At 29.0% G+C, this 21,045-nt stretch overlaps 1 protein-coding gene across 3 annotated transcripts in view; it reads left to right on the top strand.

Moving 5' to 3' along the window:
• The first annotated feature begins 8,827 nt into the window (after positions 1-8,827).
• The window catches only part of LOC129988105 (cyclin-dependent kinase 13-like), a 49,377-nt gene continuing 37,159 nt past the window's right edge, over positions 8,828-21,045 (top strand). For 2 of the 3 annotated variants that reach the window (XM_056096231.1, XM_056096230.1), the window contains exon 1: positions 8,828-10,207. In XM_056096231.1, coding sequence (XP_055952206.1) covers positions 9,381-10,207 — 827 coding nt within the window. In that variant the 5' untranslated portion in view covers positions 8,828-9,380. The remainder of the gene's footprint in view (positions 10,208-21,045) is intronic. The other variant, XM_056096232.1, reaches the window with a different exon arrangement.

The following is a 21,045-nucleotide window of genomic DNA, read 5'->3' as shown; positions in this document are numbered from 1 at the left end:
AAATAACCAGCGATATTTGTCTCCCCAAAACTTTCTCGCATACTCTCTAATAAATGCATTATTCCAGAGAATGCAATGCATGGTAGTGATGTACAATAGTTACAAAATATTACCTTTTGGCGCAAATGTAGCATTTTTATTAAATCAGTCGTGTGATTTTTGGCGATTTTTTTTTTGGTGAATCTCTGGAATGCGCTTAATAGCATCCGAAAATTGAATTTGTGTTTTAGACTCTTTCTCCCAACCATTTGAAACAGAATTTTGACAACGAACTACACTTGTCACTAAACCATAGACCCCCGTGGGAGCACCTCGAAATGAGGATGAGATGCTTCCGGCATGGTGGTTGGATCTCGCCACCCTGGAGGGTACTCAAATAGGTGGGGGATCTGAATCCTCCCATCGATGACGGGACGTACTTCCTTCGGGGAGGGTTGTACCGTGGCCGGTGATGGCCATTAGGACTCAACCACAGTTCCCGCCAGTGTTGCTGTTGCTGCGGTCCGGTCATTCAGTTTTATGGTTTAAATCCGTGTGCCTTCGTGCCGGGTCGGAGAGTCAGATGGCTGACTTGTCACTAAACCACATGCCAAATTTGATATATTTAAGTCACTGTGCTTTTGAGTTATCGCGTTTACATGTTTCTCAAATAACAGATGGACAGATGGTCGACCTCTCGTAGAATTTGGATCACAATTTTATGTCTACAGTATAGGTATTAAATCTATGCACCGAATTATCTTCGTTTCTCATCTAGTTCTCTTCGTTTAGTAATTTTTGTGTTTATATACGAATAACCAGATAGACTTTCTGGGAACGGATTTTGCTTCAAATTTGCTTCAAAATCTATAAGAAACCTACTGTTAAGACCGTACACCAAATTTCAGTCATCTAGCTCAAAACATTTTTGAATTATTTTTGTCACAGACAGAACACACATTATACTAAAAAGGTGTTTCTCGTAGTCTAAAAAGTGAAATTAGTCAAAATCTAAAGTTAAAATTTTCGACGATTACAATACTTTCTCTATATTTCATATGTGGGAAAATAAAAACAGAAGACAAATTAGAAGCATTGTTGCCATTTTCCGCTTGTTATCAATAATGTGTGAAATTTTTGCTATCCCCGAAATTTAGGAAATATGTGAAGTACACCATTCCTTTCAAAGTATTAACGTTTTGTTTTTTAATTAGAAAATATCAATCTAAAACAAATATTTTCATAAAATTATCTTAGGTAGTTTCTTCTTCAAACATACATTGATTTTATTGAGTACCAGCGAAATATCAAATCTTACTCTGTCTTTCTCTTTTAGTATTTTTGGAGGAATATGAAAGAAACAAAATTTAAGAGTAACAAGGTATTTATTAATATCATATTGTTTAGAAAATAGTGCTTAAATGCTTTTAATATTAAGAATAATTTGATAATAAGAGTAATTGTAAGTGTGGGCCTGCACTCTACAAACCAGACTGTTTTATCTATCTATGTATGTAAATTTAGTATGTATGTACTTTAAACAGTGGGAATATGCAAATATTTATGTGCTTTTTTTGAGATTTTAATTAATTAAAAATTAAATTACTGATATATGATATATTATGGAAATATGATAGCACAAAAGTAATTTTTGCGTCATCTTAAAATGAAAAACTTATCTTTTTAGTAATGCCAATTTCTTACAGTATAATTTTTCCTATTTTTAAATAGTTAAAAAAAACTAAACATATTTCACAATAATGTAGAATTTTTGTTGAGATGAAATTCTAATAGGTTTCGTTTCTAAATTAATATTTCATCCTGTTTTTTTTTTTTTTTTTTTTTTCCATTACTGATGATCTAGCTAATGAAAATTAAGCTTATTTTTCACTTTAAGTAGATATCTGTTTAATGTACACTTTTAATGAAATTTTTGAAACTTTGCTGCACTTAAAATTATAGTTTGACTTTAAAATTAAACAAAAATGATTTTTTTTAACTAATTATATCGCAAAATGCTGTGATATATTAAAATATAAACAGAAAATCTGAGAAATGTCTAGAAGAAGGAATAAAAAGGTATAAGAGTTCAAAAACTGTATGAATTATACATGCATCAAAATTTGAAAATGTTTTGTTGATTAAATAATTAAACCAAGTTACAATTGAAATTTTTAACAAACAATAATTTCAGTGAACCAATTCATTGCCAAAGGCTACTAATATAAAATAGTTCTCAAATTAAAAATATAATTTAGTGCTACTAGCTTTATTGCCTTATATTTTTTCTAATTTAATAAATTTTTAAATTTATTAAATTTTAAGCATATTCGACAAGGTGTTAGCCATTACATATTAAAATACGAGCATTGTGGTGATATTAAATATGTACTTTTTGTGTGAACTTTCAAGCAAGTAAGTAAAGTCTTTCTTCAATTTCAACTTATTATTGCTATGTTTAATAATTAATTTTTAAAAATAATAGGAAGATAAGAGAAATTAGCTAGAAAGTCAAATAGTCAACAATGAATTTAAAAATTTTAAAAATACAAAAATTGTTTTCTTAAAATACTTTTTTAATGTTTTCTGTAAACTGTATAGTGAGGGAAAAAAAAACGAATAAGGACAGGGTGCAACGACGGATGAATTAATAACGGCTAATTAAATATTGCTATGATCAGCGATGGGAGTAAGGCAAAAAAGGATCAACCGGCGAAGTAAAGCAGTGACCTGATTTAGGTACTTTGCTACTTTCGGTAATGCACATTATGAAGGCCTCTTTTTTTAAAGTTGGTCAATTGAGGTGTGAATCTCAATGCATTTGTAATTTAATCGTAATGTCAATGAGTTATTTCAATTAGTTTTTATATTTTAATAATTTTGTAAATACATATACAGTAGACTCCCGATTATCCGCGGGCGGGATATCCGCGCCTGCCGCACAAAGTTTTTTTTTTTTTTTATTGATTTCTTCAAAAAGGTGCAGTTTTACAGTTATGCTTTTGTAATTACTTAATACATTACAGTATTAAAACAGTACATATGTATTGATTTTTCTGTGCATCCTGGACGCCTCTCGTAAGTACAAAGCACTTTTCTGTTTTCATTAACAAAATGCATTTTAGGTTAGTTTTGAGTGATATATTAAAATATTAAGCGTTAGTTAAACATTTTCTGCTGTTTATTTTACGTTTTATTGTACATAAAACGATTTTTCAAAGTTGGAATGACTGTTTTCTCGTTTACTATACCCGTTTTTAACTTTTTTCGGATTATCCGCAATTTTTGTTATCCGCGGCGGCCGCGCCACCCAATTCCGCGGATAATCGGGAGTATATATATATATATATATATATATACTCCCGATTAGTATATATATATATATATATATATATATATATATATATATATATATATATATATATATATATATATATATATATATATATATATATATAAACACTGTATACCAAATTTCAACCGTCTAGCTCAAAGCCTTTTAGAATTATTTTTGTTACAGACAGACAGACGGACGTTTTCCAAGAATGTTTCTTTTTAGGGGGTGTCTAAAACATGGATATTCGTCAAAATCTAGAGTTCCAATTTTTTGACGATTACTCTCTTTCTCTACACTATGTATACCCGAAAGTAAAAATTAAAAATAATGTGCTTCAGTGTGATAGGTTATAATGGCTAATTGATCATGCATTGTATATTTTTTTCACAAAAAATAAAAAATAAAATAAATATTAGTACTTAAAATTTTTCTCTTAAATCCATGATAACGATTTTGATGATCATAAAGTCAGTTAATGAAGAGGGAAGCAATTATAAGGAAACTGAAGAACGGGGTGATAATTAAGAACCGGAGGGAAACATACAAACTAAGGATTTGTATGTCAGAGCCAGAAAAAAAAAAACACCTGACAAATTATTCCAAAGACCACAGTTTCAGTAGAATCAACGAAGGAACAAAGACAAAAATGCCATTATCAATTATCTTTTGCATTTGAGTTGAAATTATATTTGATAGATTTAGAATGGTTGCCATATAAAATGGCATGACATTCTATATTTATTATTAGTACTAGCTGTTCATAGCGGCATTCTATTCGCCTGCTATCTACAAATAGAGTGTTCATTAATTATTGTCGGGGTTTCCGTACCTCATAACTTTCGAATAAAAAATATTACGCAAAAACCGATTGCGTATTCGTAAATTACAACTGAAAGAATTTTATTAATGATATTAAAGTGTAAAGCTTGCACAATTTGCACTTTGTAGGCATTCAGCTGAAGGCGATTATGTATTCGTAAATTACAACTCAAAGAATTATGAATACGTAAATTACAACTCAAAGAATTATGTATTCGTAAAGTACAACTCAAAGAATCGCCTTCGGAATGCCTACAAAGTGCAAATTGTGCAAGCTTTACACTTTAATATCATTAATAAAATTCTTTGAGTTGTAATTTACGAATAGGCAATCGGTTTTTGCGTAATATTTTTTATTCGAAAATTATGTGGTACGGAAACCCCGACAATAATTAATGGACACCCTGTATATTGTAGCGGAAATTCCATCTGGTGGTTGCATGATAAGTCTAACAAGCTGATAACAGATAACGATGCTTTATTTCACAAAAAACACGAAACACAGTAGTAAAGTAGAAGCGAGACTTACGCAAAAACAGCATCTGAAGATATCAATAACACACATGCAAACAGCAAATCGTTATTAAACTACCGCAACAGCACAAATCGCTCTCAGAGAACTCCCAGGAGATTAATACTCCAAACAGAAAATTTAATGGAGTACTACCTCTTGTGTATACACTTCAGCTTTTATAGCCTCTTGACAAGGGATCGTAAGATCTAGAAGAATTCATTAACTTGGTTCCTAATAAAAGATATTGTCAATGTTCCTGTGTTTCTGAGAATTTTCATTTTTGTCACCAGATTCGATGCCATTTTGTCGTCAAAGCCAGTGATCCTTAAACGGCATCCATTCAGCACCCGTCAGAAATATCTAAAAAAAAACTCTCTTTCTTATTATGAGAATATCTGCGCAGAAAAACAACAATACAAATTCGTAACAATATTAAAAATAATTGATAAAACCAAAGAACTAAGTCCCCAGTCGCACCCACTGCACCGATTTCACTAAATTTTATTTCATATCCAAGTTAATAACACCTTAACATGTCTTTCTTTCAACAAATCTTCCATTTTCAAGAAAACTCTCAAAAATACTACTTCTAGGCACATTTTCGGTAAAGAAAAGCCTTGATATAGTTCCCTACAATGACTAAATAAAATATCTAATGTATACATTTCGCTTTTTTTTTCTTTTTCGTAAGAGTGTTCATGTGCTCTAAATACGTCATCAGTAGCTATCCCCCCCCACTCCAGCTTCATTTTCAGACATATTGCAAAATAAAATTTAGATACAGATCTCAACCTTAGATTTTGCTAATTAATTTTGACACATACAAACATAGTTAATCAATCAGAATACTCTATTATTCTTATGATATCGTGATTAAAAATAGGGCTTTTTTTATTTGATAAGATGTATTTCATGGAAACTGGGCTACATCACTATATTAATCCCATTATTATAATCACCAGAGGTCTGCTAACATCAATAAGATTAATTTAATCAAGCCAATCAACTTTAATGAATTATATCTTAGAGCAACAAAAGAAAGTTTTTTTAAAAAATAATTATACTTACGCATGTATCGGAATGGGAAGGAAGGGGCAGACTACGGCTGATAATGTATTTATATTTCATGACCTTTCAGCCGTCTTTAGCCACAAACTGTTCGATGGGATTAGTATTCGCTAAAATTTTCAATTAAATATTTCGTGTAACTTGGTCTCTTAATAGCATCTTCAGCAAACTATTTTTAAGCTTCAAAAGCTTCAAATTTTGATAATCCTATAACATATTATTCTTGAAGCCTTAGGCCGTTTTGTTCATTGCACATAGTATTGCTCTAATTTCCTGTCTCCTACCATAAAATTTGAACCCATGTAAAAATTTTATTTTTATAAATTTTTATTATTAATCTCTAAAGAAAACAAAGTATTTTCAGAGATTTAGATACTTTATTCGATGAAACTTTGCAATTGGAACTAAATATGTTAAAGAAATAAACGCTTTTCCCATTTTTGTTGGACATCAAAGTATATATAAAATAAATAGTAAAACTAATGAACCATTGCCCAGTCCCAAACTATTTTGTCAGTTTTTATTTCATATGAAATCTCTGGGCCTCCAGATATGCCGTCAAGGGTTGATTGCCTTCCAGTTTTCTCCATTTTTGAGAGAAATTGAAAGTATTCAACTTTATAACATTTTCTCTGGAGATGTCTTACAACAGAGTTTGTCAGCTAAAACCACTTTCGATAAACTTTTTTTTCATATGAAAAATCATGACCGCTAGATATGTTATATGTAATAAAGGAACATTCTTCTCCCAATTCCGATTTTGGAAATTTTCGAATCCAACAAGACACTTTCGCCATTTTGTTGTATAGCAAACCAATCAGAATACTGTATCATTATTGTACAACTTTTACTTATATTATTGTAACTATGCTTCTATTATACTTTCTTTGTGATAGGATGTAGCTCATTAAAGCTGATTGACATGACTAAATTATTTTAGCTGTCCGGCGATCGTATTAATGAATGACATTAATATAATCATGTCCATTATCTTCTCATTACACATCTTATCAAAGGATAAGATAGTGCTATATTAAATTATAGCTGTATAATAGTGATAAAACATAGCGATTGTTAAGTTATGTTTAACTACAAACATAACTTAACTCACAAACTATCACATGAATTTTTGCGAAAATAGTATACTGATTACGGTTTGGAGAATAGTTTTTTTTTTTTTTAATTTTACTAATGATTCGAATTAGATAGATGATTAGAGGAATAGTTTTTCGCCGAATGTGACTAATTTAACTTATTTATCATTTTTTCGTATTCTTTTAAGTCTTTATTACTTCAATTTGTTGTAAATAGCAAAATGCTGTGAATAGATTTTTGTAGAACAAATTTTATTTCAAAGTTCCACTAGTCAATTTTGCGTCAAGCTTCATTTTTGCTTGGGCCAGTTCTTGTTGTAATATTTCTGACTTGAAGTTCGAATTTTTGGTAGGTCATATCTTTCTTATATTATTTTAATAAAAAGTAAATTTGATATTACCTTGATTGACGAAAGAAAAAAAAATGCTATTTTTTAGACATATAAGCTATATTTTTCCTAATTCGGAGTCAAAAATTATGATAAGTAAAGCCTTATTGACTCTTTATAGCGTATAAATAGTGAATTTTTGATATTTTTATTACATTTCCTTTTTAGGTTTTGTTTTCAAGTATGCTTCAATTAGGATGCTATGAATCAGAAATTTGATGTATGTATGTATTCAGTTATTATTTTATGTGTTTATTAGGAATTAACACCTAAAATTATGAACTTTCTTGTGAACATCATGTGTGTACATAATCGATGGTTTTTGCATTAATCCTTATGATGATGTCTTTGACCCTAGCTTGATAAATAACGAGGGGCTGCTAGTGCAATGTAAGCGTGGGCTGTTGTAAAAATATTGTGTGTGATGCATTTCTGCATAAGTTAAGTTTTACTCTTCTACAAATAATTCTGAATTAGATTAACAATTAATTAATAAACAAATAATATTTAAAATTTTAAAATGCTGTATGTTAATTTTTAATAAAGCAACTTTTAACCAAGCTATAACAAAATTATAATTAATTTTAATTAAAGATATAATTTTATAATAAATTTATTTTTCAGACGATTATTTTTGCAGGCATTTTTTATTCTGAGCAAATGCTCTTGAGCAATAAAAAAATAAAATAATGAAAACTGAAATTAAAATAAATATTTACGTTAGAGGAATATTTAACTTACGATAAAAATTTACGTCAGCATATTTTAATTTTTTTAAATTTATGAATAATTATTCTTTATTTTTTTTTGTTTTCAAATTTTGGGTTCGCTTTTTTTTCCCTCAGCGTACAAATATTAAAGCTTTATTTCTAACATCTCTGAATTAATTTACATTCATTAATCCTTTTTATGATACATTCTTCTTTTCGAACCTAAATAGTGCATATTTTCAGCCTTCAATAAAGATTGAGAGCTTTAAAATTGCTTATGGTTAAATATCACGTGCAAAATATCAAAAACAGTCAAACAAAACCTTTATACGTAAAAAATGTCGAGAATGCCATTCATCGTGCATTACACGAATCGCCCCAAAAAGAAAAGTTAAAATGTACACTGTAAAGATAAGCATTTCCAATGTTGGAAAGGTATATAATATGTTTATTGCTGATTTGGTTTAATGCATTTGTCAAAAAAGGGGGAATCTCAGTCGAGAATCTTTTTTAAATGCATTTGAAGATTCAATAGTTCTAATTCAAGATAAAAAAATATGATAATACCGTATAATTATTATTCAAATCACGTTACCCAGCAAAAATATTTGATTGAAATAAATACCAAAGTTTAGCTTGCAGTTTCTTTGGGGGGGGGAGGGAGGAAATCTTCTCTTTAACTAATTCTTGCTCAGCTATCAGACAAAAAAAAATCCAGATGGATCCAAACTGGCATACACAAGAAATTAATTCAGAGTAAACTCTATCTTCTTAAAATAAAATAAAAGATCAATAGTCGGCACGCTTGTCATCATAACGTTTAATATCAATGAAATCCTGTTTTTGACCGTGAATTCACTGTAACCATGCGAGTTTTGTGACGTAAATTTCGTAAGCCAAGTTGCGGAAGAAGAGCAAACGCGAAAATGCGATATGATATTATGATCTTGAAACTCGAAATGGCCGAAATCGGTAGATGACGCGGCTGAAAGTCATCTTTAAACATCCACTTATATTTTGCATCATTGCATATAAAAAATACATGAAAAATAAATAGAATTTCTAAATATTAAAATCTCACGATAATTATTCTAAAATAACTAGAGATAATAAAGCAGTCGAATATACAATTATAAGCCTAAGCACATCACTAACATCTGTGCTGTAAAGCATTGCACTCTTAAATTGTGTATGAAAACGAACTTTTGTTTGTTGAAATATACACCAGAACATTTTATTTGTTTTCACTTATTATAGAGATCACCCTGTCATTACAATAACATTGAAAAAAGCCTTGTGCAACTACAGTCGAATAAAACCAATATGGCGTTAGGCCTATTTCGATAAGAACCGAGAACTGCGATGCAAGATGGCCGCTTCACGGTAAGTTGCGATGTGACGCATATTGCTATATCTTCATAGTGTTCTTTAAGAATTGTGTGATATGTAGATTATTACAATTGCTTATTAATGTGGAAGTGGACTGATATGCCGGGCCCAGATGAACTGAGATCTCGGCCCTCTACTAACCGGGAGTCACCCGGTGCAAGTGTAAATAGAATTGGAAGCAATAGAAAATCCAGACATGGTGCTCAAGCAGGATTTCGGAAACATAGAAGATCTGTTCATAAAGGTCACAAGAAGAAATACCCGAAACCTGAAAAAGAAATTGCTGTGCCTGTTAAACCTCTTGTTGAGTATGATGATGTAAGTTCGGATTCTTCATTTTTTGCCGATCCTCCACGAGATAGTTCTCTTGAAAGACGTTCTTCTCCTGATCTTAAAGATATTAGACAAGAAAGAAGGCGTAGCGCTAATAGACAAGATATCCATGTTCCAATGAAACCCCGTAAGCGACGATCAAAAGATCCGCAATTAAATGAAAGAAGAGATCGCATCAAAGATCGCTGTGAAAAAATACCATCGAGACCAGGAAGCCAGGCTTATCCAAATAGACGAGAAAAACCCGAAAGAGACATTTTCGGAAAAGATCATGCTTCCACAAGTAGAGACATCAATTACATGACCCATGGACGACCAGACTATATGTTTGAATATGAAAGACTCAAAGAAAAAAACAGGATAAGAAAAAGAGTTCGAACTCCAGAAACTCCTCGTGCCTACAGAACTCGAACACCTTCTCCTGTTAGAAGCACTCAGATGTGGGTGAATAAGTCCAGGAGACGTTCACCTGATAGCAGAATTAGACAAAAATATATTTCCAAGAGTCCAAGTCCTTATCCTAGGAACTACAGTGCCTGGTCCAAGAGTAGAAGTCGCAGTAAAACTCCTCTCAGGTAAATATATTACAGCTTTATTTAAATGTTTTTAATTTATCATTTATTTGCTTTGTTTCCTATGTTATTAATATACCAAATAAAACCACTATCTTATATATAGCATTGTATTACTTCCACAGAGTTTATTCCATTCATATAAACAAAGTTTTCTTCCAATATGCATTATTGTGTAATTTCCAACCTTACATCTTTGTTGCCTTTTCAGCAGCTTAGATTAGAATTTCAGTATAACTTTTGTGCATTATGTTGTTAAAATTCTATATCATAAATATAATTATTTGTTATTAGTATTTTGTGCTGTTACAATATATCATTTAAGTCATTAGAGATCTTACCTGTTAATTTTGATCTAAAAGTAAATTGTTGCATTTATTTCATATTATAACATTTTAACTGATTGTTACTAGTTTAGAAATCACAATTAGAAACTTTAAAATAATTGTAGCTAATCATATTCTGTAAATAATAGTACATTTCATTTATATATGTGCCATTTAATCCTAAATTTTTTTCATGAAATACAATGATGTGTAAAAGAATATTTGTCGGTTTTAATGGTGACCAAAAAGGGCGAAGAAAATTTTTCTCCAAATTATAAAAATATACTCAAGTGCATAAATATATGTGTAATAAACATGTGCATAAATGTAGATCAAATCGCATTCTGATGACTGAAATCACTAAGTTGGTGACATTTTTTCTTGCTGCTTTTTAGTCGCTGTTACAATTGACAAGTACTGGAAAAAAAGAAAAAAAAATGTAGCTTTTTTAAGATATAACATAAATTTGAAAATTGTTTCTTACGTTGGAATGACAAATTGAGTGGCTTGTTAATATGATTGAAGATTTATGTCTAATGAAGCTTTTTTTTTACAGTTGATTATTTCTATGTCAAATCCAGATGTGAAGTTTGTATTTAAAAAAAATTCTTGTCTTTGTGTTTAGGATGAATGATATTGGTATTCATTATATATTTTTATTTTAAACAGAAAAGCATTGTCTAAAATTTCTTGCTTGTCTCTCTACTTATAGTTGTTTGTATTTTTGAAGCTGATCGATACAGATTTGTTGAGTAATCAGTTTAGGTAACTTCTATTGGAAATTATTTTTTTCTTTCGATATCTGTTTGATTTCATTTAGTACTAGAATCGATAATTGAGCATTAACCACATGCCATTGATAAACTTCAGTCATAATCGCACGTCATTGATGAACATAGTCAGTAGAATAATAGCTGGTTTTGATAATTAATCACCAGTTACAAAAAGCATGATTTTTTTTTTCCCATCAGCAATTCTTTTTTTGGCAATTGATCACTGGTAAATGGAAATTATTTTCCAACTTGTTAATGTACACTTGTATACACAAGTACACTACATCCTTTGAAATTTATCGAACTTGCAGAAATATTTTTTCTTTTGACAGTTTTGACTACTACTTGTGGAGATATTATTTGCAAATGTGGGGATAAAAGTTAAATGTTTACATTTATTATATTGCATCATTCATTGTGTGTATTAACTTTATGATGTTGCTTACTATAGTAGCTTATCAGCTTGCGGATTTGTTTGAAATTAATTAACTTTGATATTTAAGTACCTTATTCAGAAAAAGACAAGAAGGGTTTTTTCCCCCCAGAAAATTGGAAGAAATTCGAATTTTTTAAAATGAAATCTATATAAATAACTTATTATGAATATGACCTGTAACTTTTTTTGTGTAATGATTGATCAATTTTATCAGCTGCAAATCTTGTATAAATTCTGTTAGATAATTTACTACAAATAAAATAAATGAACTAGAAACAAAAAAATAAATCAATTTTTTTTTTCTGTATTAATGTGTATTTCAGAAATAAATCTACTTTAGCGATCTCCCTCAAACCTTTTTTTATATTTTCTTATAAAGGTGTTTTTTTTAGTTATGTTTACATACGTGCGAAATTATTGATAAGCTGACAGTCCATCTTTTGACAACTTTGTTTCAAAATATGTCAAAAGGTTAATTATAAGGATCTAGACTTTAGATGTCATAACTGTTTGCTAAATTTCATTTATGTAAACCATTTTTTTGAGTTATTGGATTTATATGTGTATGAAAGTATCGATCAATATGCAGTCAGCCCTGGAAGGATATCACTCAAAATTGGATATGGATTTTGACTTCAGATGTTTAAACTATGTGCTGAATTTCGTCTTTATACTTATCGTTATCATGCTCACTTGTGTATATGGACAGTTTCATAGAAATTTAGTGTAAAGACCAAATACCAAATTTCTTCCATCCAGTTCAAATACTGCATTCACATACAGATAATTCCAAAAATGTGTTTTTCATACTTGTGAGAGTTTTGAAACATTGGGGTTTATCAAAATCTGTAGATAAGTTTTTGATGGTTATACTTTCTCTCCATTTATTTCATGTATAAGAAAGAAAAAATTCTGAATTATATTTACACTATTTGTTTTATTATATTTCGAAACATCCATGCCAATAAAAGCATAAATTAATTCATTTACCCTGTTACTTAGATTTTTTTTATACCCATAATTTTTTGACATAATTTTTTTAGGTACAAAAAAAGACCTTTTCATTTTTTTTCTATACATATGTAGAGGTTGATGTAATGATGCTTATTTTCATTGATTACAAAAATATACTTTGGTGCTCATTTTATTTAACCAAATTGATAAGAATATTAGTTCTAATTTCATTTGTTTGCTTGTAAGATATTGAAGTAATAGGATAAAATTATAAAATCATTACTCTTCTCTTTTTCTAAATATAGGTTTATTTTTCTATAATGATTTTTAAAAGCCAAATGCATACTATTATTTCTTTAAGAGCTTATGCACACATGATAACATATCTTGCTTTGCTGGAAATGAACTTTAGAATTTTTTTAATTAGCTTGAACTTTTTAATAGGTAGGAGTAAAAAGAAATTTAGGATAAGAATAATACTATGTGGTATTTTTTTAAAAATTTATATAAATTATAATTTACAATAAATTATATCAAATAATTCTAAAACAAAAGTATAGAGCAATTTTGCTTAGAAAATAGTAAAAAAATATATGCTGCATTTATAATGCCTGATTATCTGAACTTATCACATTATTTTGATATTATCTTTGCAAATCATTGATAAACCTAACTAATATCTAATTTTTATGATAAAGGTCATGAAAATGCTGGCTTCATATATTTTTCACTTCTCAGTCAAAGATTTTAGGTATTATTAAGAATTTTATTATTCAGTCTGATTGATGATGTCGTGTCCGTGTTACCACGGAAAGGGGGTGTAGTAGCTTCTGAGGGTAAAGACCCCTGAGCACCTGAGGGCAGAAGTCTGACTTCTAGCTCATATGAAGATGAAACTCGCACATTTGCTTGCACAACCCCTTTTTACAGGGGGGCAAATTCACACGCCTCAAAGATAGAACACAGATGAAGAACAACCATGCCCGAACTGGGATTCGAACCCGGAATGCCCAGATCACGGGGAAGATGCGCTACCCCTATGCAAGGACGCTGGCATTCAGTCTGATTAAGACTATAATAACCTCAAATAAACAGGAACCCTTTTAGTAGGAGCTAAATTTTAAATATTCACATCTTCTCTCTATAGTGCCTATTCTTCATAGAAATTTGTTCATATCACAATTAAAGTTCTTACGAATGGAGATTTAATTACTTAAAAATATCTTTTTGAGTTATAAAAATTACACTCCCTGAAATGAAAAATAAAAAAATATGACACCAAACTACCAAGATGTTATATATATATTAGGGTAATATAAAAAATTATTTTCCTTAAATTGTAAGCCAGGAAAACATGGAACTTGCAGAATTAAAACAACTATTGTAACCATTAGTGGAAAAGCCGATTGTGTACGTTTAGAGAACTCTTATTGATGTCAATTGAGAATATTTGATTGTATAGTAATGAGCAAAGTAATTTGATTTCTTTTTTATTACTGATACTTAAATAAAAATTAGTGAAAAAATTAACACTTTTTATTTTTATTTAATGTAAGTGTTGGGTTATGTAAAACTTTATTTCTTTAATATTTAACTTAATCTTTTGCTATCTGATTCTTTTTGAACTCGTTGCATCTGCAATGAAGTACTTAATAATTAAGAGGTATCATAATTTCATATTTACATTTCTTTGAATTTAGTGTTCATGTATTTTTCGTTTTGCCACATAAATTTGACCAGTATTGGCCCTTGCGCCAGAAAAAAAAATTTGTTTGCTGGGTGCAAATGAAAGATTGCAAAATAATTTAGACCTGTGCCAAAAAATTTTCACCAAGACCAGCACCAACTTGCATATGAACCTAACGCTATAATTTTTTGGGGGCATAGTTCTAAATTATTTGGCAATTTTTTCTTGCTTCTGGCTAACCGAAAAATGCTGCGATTCAAATTAACAAGCAAATCGGGAGTATGCAATTTGGCTTATATATATTAAACTAAGGAGATTAGATTGGGATTAGGGGAATTATATATAGGAGAATTAGATAAATTAGGGAAATTGTGTAAAGTTTAATTGTAAAATACGTTTGATATTATACTTAATCTTCTCTTAACAAGTTACCTTAATCCTATTTACAACATCCCTACGTTTAACATTATCCTCATAATTTCATTTATTTAGCTTGAGTAATTTTAAAATATTCATAGTTTTCATAGCAGCTTCTGTAATAAATTTTGATTTATTGCTGAATTAGTTTAGCAGATTTGTAATTGTATTATTAAACACTTCTTGTTTTCTTCCAATTAAGTTAAAAGTCACTCTTTTCTTTTAATCATTTTGGATGACATACTTGTACATTTTTTCTAATTTATGTGACAGACTTAATCTATTTTCATATTATATATTATATTTCAGTTATGTGTAGCAGGTTTTCTAATTTTGTTATATCCTTTATTCTGTTCCACCTTGAGCTCCAATTCAAAGAAAGTCAATTGTTTTGGTAGATTTATTGTTAAAAATTCCTTATTCATGATTTAAGGAAATACTGATAGTGATGAGTGGGGAAAATGTATCTTTCATTTACTTGAATTAATGTCACCTCCTTTTGCTTATTTACACAGGGGGTAGAGGATTTTTACTTTTCAAAGATAATTATATATATTTAAATAAAACCACTATTGGTTTTTAATAGTGATTCTGTGTTTTTCTACCTGTTTCTACCCAATTACTTATTTTTAGAGAATTTGTTTGTTATATTTCAACATGATTGATTGACTCACCATTAGTGAATTGTTTAAATATTGCTTCAATTAATTTTTGTGCAAAAGTTTAGAACTTTTTATCTATATGCCAGAAAACGTGCATTTCATTCATTATGGACTTCTAAAAGTGAATACACTGTATGATTCAAGGCTTCCAAAGATGAAATAAAATAAAATTCTTGATGCTCCAAAGTTATTTCTTACTCTTACCAAAAAGTTCTGAAAATAAATTAATGCCAATAAAATTCTCCTTTTTTTTTTTTTTTTTTTTTTTCTTCGTATACAAACTGTTCAAAGAGATAGTAATTACCAAGACGTTTGATCTTGAGATTTTGCCAATCTACTTTATTCAAATTTCCGAACAAAACATTTTTGGAATTATGCTTGTCTGTGAACAAGATAACATAAGCAATTTTGAACTGAAATTTCTTAATACCATATTTATAGTTTTCTTGAAATTTAATGAAATTCATTTCCATAAAATTTTTTTTTATCTGTTTATCTGAGTACAAGTGAACATGATGACTTAATGCAAAGTGCTACGTCAGTAAAATTTGGCACAGTTTTAGCATCTAAAATATGCATTCATATCAAGATTTTGAACCAAATCCATCAATGAATTGACCATACATCAGTTTTTATGTTCACATGCATATAAATATTGTAATAGAAAAGTGCAACTACTTAGATAAATAAAATCAGATAAGTAATCTTGTTTTCTAAAATTGTAGATCTGTTGAATTCAGTTGGCGTACCAAAAATTTCCTAGCATATTCGCAGTGTTTATTTATACTGGGTCTCTGGAAATAAAGATCTGTGTACTCTTGGCTTTCACAGCCTTGCCCAGGGTTCTTACTTTTTATGCTGAAACGAGGGTAGTATTATGCTGAAAGGAGGGTAGTAAAAGGAGGGAAAGGAAGTATTGGAGAGACATTTTCAGCTAGTTTTGCAGAGTATATAAAGCCATTTTTTCAAATGTTGCCGAGTGATAATCTGCTCTGTTATTTAAAAATTAACAAAATATGATTGTATTTTTTTTTTTTTTTCAATTTTGGAAAAAAGTTTTAAAATGATAGAGAACAAGTAAGTAAGAAGTTGTTATTCTCATGGAATTTTTAGATTTCTTGATCAAATCATCTTTAACCAATGTCAATAATTTTAATATCGGGAAGATGAGATAAGCTATTTTTATCCTTTGTTTGAAGATCATAAATTTAAAAACCATGGGGAGTTTTGAAAATTATTTCCATTCTTTCTTAGCATCTGTTGAAAGAGAATTCAGCATTAATCAACATTTTGAAGCTTGAAATTTGAATGAAAAATATTATTTTCACAACATTTAGTCTAGGACCGTATAAAGCAACCAGGTGGAATCCACTCAAAAAACAGTACTGCAAAAAAAAAAAAAAAAAAGTATCTTAGAAAACAACCCATTCCAAATATCCCCTGCCTTTATGAGAAACAGATGGCAAAAGAAATAGTTGTTAATGGCATAAAGTTAGAATGTGATTTCTTAATCTCTTTTCAGAAAAAGAAATTTCTTTTAGAAAAGGAAACTGTTGAAAGTGAATATAAAGTTAATGCATTTGTTCGCCAAGCAGAAACTTATCATTAAAATAATACAGTGAATAGGAAAAATTTATTTGTGAGGAAATTGAAGGAATTTGAAAGAGTTTAGAAAAATCTCTAGAAGGAAGCAACCTTTTATTTACATTTTTATAAAATTGGTATAAATTTTATATTTGAGATTTGTTTTCTTAAGTTCTTAATCTTTTTTCCTAAGAATTAGAATGTTAACCCTCCAAGCGGCAACCCCGGAAAAAGACGGAATCTTTTCTCCCTTCAAAACGGCGGACCCGTCTATAGACGGAAACAAAAACTCCCTTAAAACTGTCACTGCCCGTATTTTTACGGGTTCCAGTTTTTTCCTACCCCCAATCTCAAGCTGTGAGATAATGAGAAGGGAATGTGAGATAAGGAAAAGTGAATCGTTATCAGTGGACGATATGATTGATGTCTTCCTGCTCGCGCCCTTTTAAGCATTTTAAAATCTCGCTTACGTTCTGAGGCGTTACTTTTGAGATTTTGATAATAATTACGTATCCAAAATGAAATTTAAATAACGAGAATGAAATTGAACGTATGAAAATATATACCTGGAATGAATACATACATAAACGTATTATTATTAATAAATTGAAACATTAGATTTTAAAGCTTTCTAGCATAAGAAAATAGTTAATGTAAAAAATAAATAAAAAATATAAAATTAAAATTTGACAAGTTTTTTTTTCATAGCGTGCTTTTATTTAAGGATTTTAGAATTGACATTGCTTATGCAACTTATTTTTGAAAATAAGACACTAAACTTATTTACAGAATTTACTTAACGGACGAAACTTTTTAACTTTTAATTATTTTTTTTTTTTTAGTATTCATTAATAAGTGTATTTCAAAACGGGGAGATATATAGAACCAATATATTAAAGTGCGATTTTTCGGAAAGATTAGTATTCGTTACATTAAATCCTAATTTTTATTACGTAATAAACTATATATGAAAATTGAATATTTGTTTCATTCTTTAAACATTATAGAATTTCACACTGTTTGAAGAATTCGAACAAAAATGTAAGCATTGTAGAGATATAAGTTTCATTGTTTTTATATTTTTCCTCTGGTTTTTAATAATATTTTCAAAGTTAATATAAGCGCAGTTTTTAAAGGTTCTATTTTTTGTATCGAAATATTAATCTTATTTCACTGTACAATCTTATATATACATCGCACGATTCTGTTTATATGAAAGTGGTTTATATTGACATTTTTACTCTTAATGCTGAGTAATTTAATCCATGAATTTTAATCCACTTGAAAGTGAGTGAATGTGTGAGTTAAATGTGAGAATAAATAATTTTAAAATTGTTGCCATTATTTTAACTCCTTGATCTAATTTTATCTCATATGTTAGCATTTAAAAAAAATTTAATGCGTACAACTGGCATTTAGACTATTTATGATCTTTGTTTTATTTTATTTTTGATCACGAGGGTAAAAAAAATTCGGTAACTCCCACTTCCATGTAGTTTGAAATTCTTTATTCTTTATAACCTTTAGCCTCACATTTTCATTTTTTAAAAACAGAACTAGTTTGAACAACGGTGCCAGACATGAAGGTCGCTTGCGAATATTTCTATTAAAGTAGCGAATATCTCTAATTATAATGAATATGAATGTTCGTATTGGCGATCTCCAGATCAAACTGTTTGACTTAGAGCGAACGCACTTCGCCATTAAATAATTAGAAAACTGTTAACGTTCACCTCGAGAGGAAATTTTCAAAATTTTAATTAAAACTTCTGTTAATTAAAAATTATTTAAAATTTTACCATTTATCAGCGATAAAATACGAAATTATTCTAATATAATTTATACAATGTGTCATTTATACATTTGAATGTATCACCAAGAAAAATCATTCTTTGTTGTAAAATTAAGATCTTGAACTTTTAGTGTCTTATTTATTGAGATGCTAATGCTATGGAGCATTCTCTTCAGCCACATGGTTTATATGTATTTCAGTAAAGAAATTTTTACCCCTTTGCTTTTAGCTTAGATCTTTTTAACCTTTTAACTAAATCATCATCAATGGGTAAAAAGCCGGAATGAAATATAAGGATAACAATGAAAACGTTTAGTTTCAATTCAAAAATAAAATATATTTTTAAAATATTTTTAATTTAATTAAAAGTGGGGGGAAAATTTGAATTCACAATTAATGTACAAATTATTTTTCTACTGTGATATTTTCGAATGAACTTTAAAATTTTAATAATTTTTATTAACCCTTTAAAGGGCCTTTTTTTCCTAGTCATGTTGGAGTAAAAAGTTTTTAAAATTAAGATTGGCCTAGGAAAAGTAATTCATTCAACTTATTAGATCAGTTTAATCTGATTTATTAATTAATTTTTCCAATTAATAACTAAGAAATAAATCAAGGCACTTCATTTTATTCGAGATAAACAATTGAAACCTCTAACCTACAATTGAAACCTTACTGAAAAATTCGTAAGAATTTATGCCAACTTACATAACTTTATTCAAAAATTGTTGAATTTGGTGATGAGCATACTTCCCTTGTCCCTTGAAAGGGTTAATTAAAATTTTAAAGAAATGATTCCCACTGTCCAATGTATGTAGATGCAGATTTTGGTAATTCTATTTCAAATTGTCTGGTCTGAAAAGTACCAATACAACCAGACAAGTAATGACACACACACTTGCCCATCTTTATTATTAACTTAGACGAATGTTTGTGCGTGGCGTCTATTAGATCTTCTATATATATCTTAGTGGAATATGCATCTTAGAAAATGAAAACGTGCAAAATGTTGTTGTTTTTTTTTGGTTTTGTTTTTTCTGAAAATTTTTAAAAATTATGAATTAAAAATAAAATGAGATTTTGAAGTGTATTCCATCATAACTTTCAAAATTATTACAGAATAAGAAGGAATTTTTGGAAATTTTTATTGAATAAGAGATCATTCAAAGTCATTTCAAAAATTAAAAAGAAATATTCAGTATATACATAAAACTTTATTGCTGAATGTTTCTATTCCCTGTATTTAGAAATTTAATAAGCCTGATTGGTTTCAACAAAAAAGGTTTTGCATTAATTGAAGTTTATTCACTCCCGTTTTAAATTAAGGAATTACTGTCAAGGAGCTGACAGAAAATTAAAAAAAATCTGCAATACAGAATGGTACAATGAGTCTGCAATAGTATGAATTATATGACTATCAAAATTTGAAATTTCAAGATGTTTTGCTGAAGAAAACATTTAATTAAAAATTTTATATTGGCTAATAACCTCGACGTAACACATGTGCTGATCACCAAAAGCGATAAATAATGTAAAAGTAATAAGTAAAAAAGATCAATGCTGTATTTGCAAAGCTTTTAAATTCAGATTTTTCTTTTTAATGATTCGTTTACCCCACGGTTTGTCGTTATACGATTGCAAAATAGTAAGAGCTTTGATTCTAACCCGAAAAACTTAAAATTGAGATTTTTCAAAAATTGTAATTTATTTTAAAACAGTACTTAATATTCTGTAGGAACTTGATTTGCATGTATTCAAAAAATTCCAGTTGCAAATGGTTAATTATGAGTCTAAATAATCTGTATTATTTGAGTCATTTTTCCAGGCCAAATTTGTATCATGAATATTACAAAGAAATATTTTGACAATTATTTTTATTTGTTACAGTCATAAGGCGCATCGACCAGTTATTTCAGCATTACTGAATAACTGGCCAATTAAATATTGTACAGTATATTTAATTATAAAATTTTAATCATGCAGATAAATACTGAAAATCGATATATTTGAAAGTGAAACATTGCAAGAAATTCCCTAATTACACAATTATTTTTTTGAATACTGAAGAAACAAAGTTATAACGTAGTGTTACTTATCACAATTAATGTTTTAAACACGCATTTTAAAATATTAAAATAAATTGGCAATGCGCTGAAAGGGTTTTTTTTTTAAAAATGAAATCACTTGCAGGTAATGTCGAGAAATAATTT

The sequence above is a fragment of the Argiope bruennichi genome, chromosome 10 (genome assembly GCF_947563725.1).
Source record: "Argiope bruennichi chromosome 10, qqArgBrue1.1, whole genome shotgun sequence".
Lineage (NCBI taxonomy): Eukaryota > Metazoa > Arthropoda > Arachnida > Araneae > Araneidae > Argiope > Argiope bruennichi.
The sequence above is the reverse complement of the archived record's forward strand: the minus strand, read 5'-3'. Positions and strand labels throughout refer to the sequence as shown.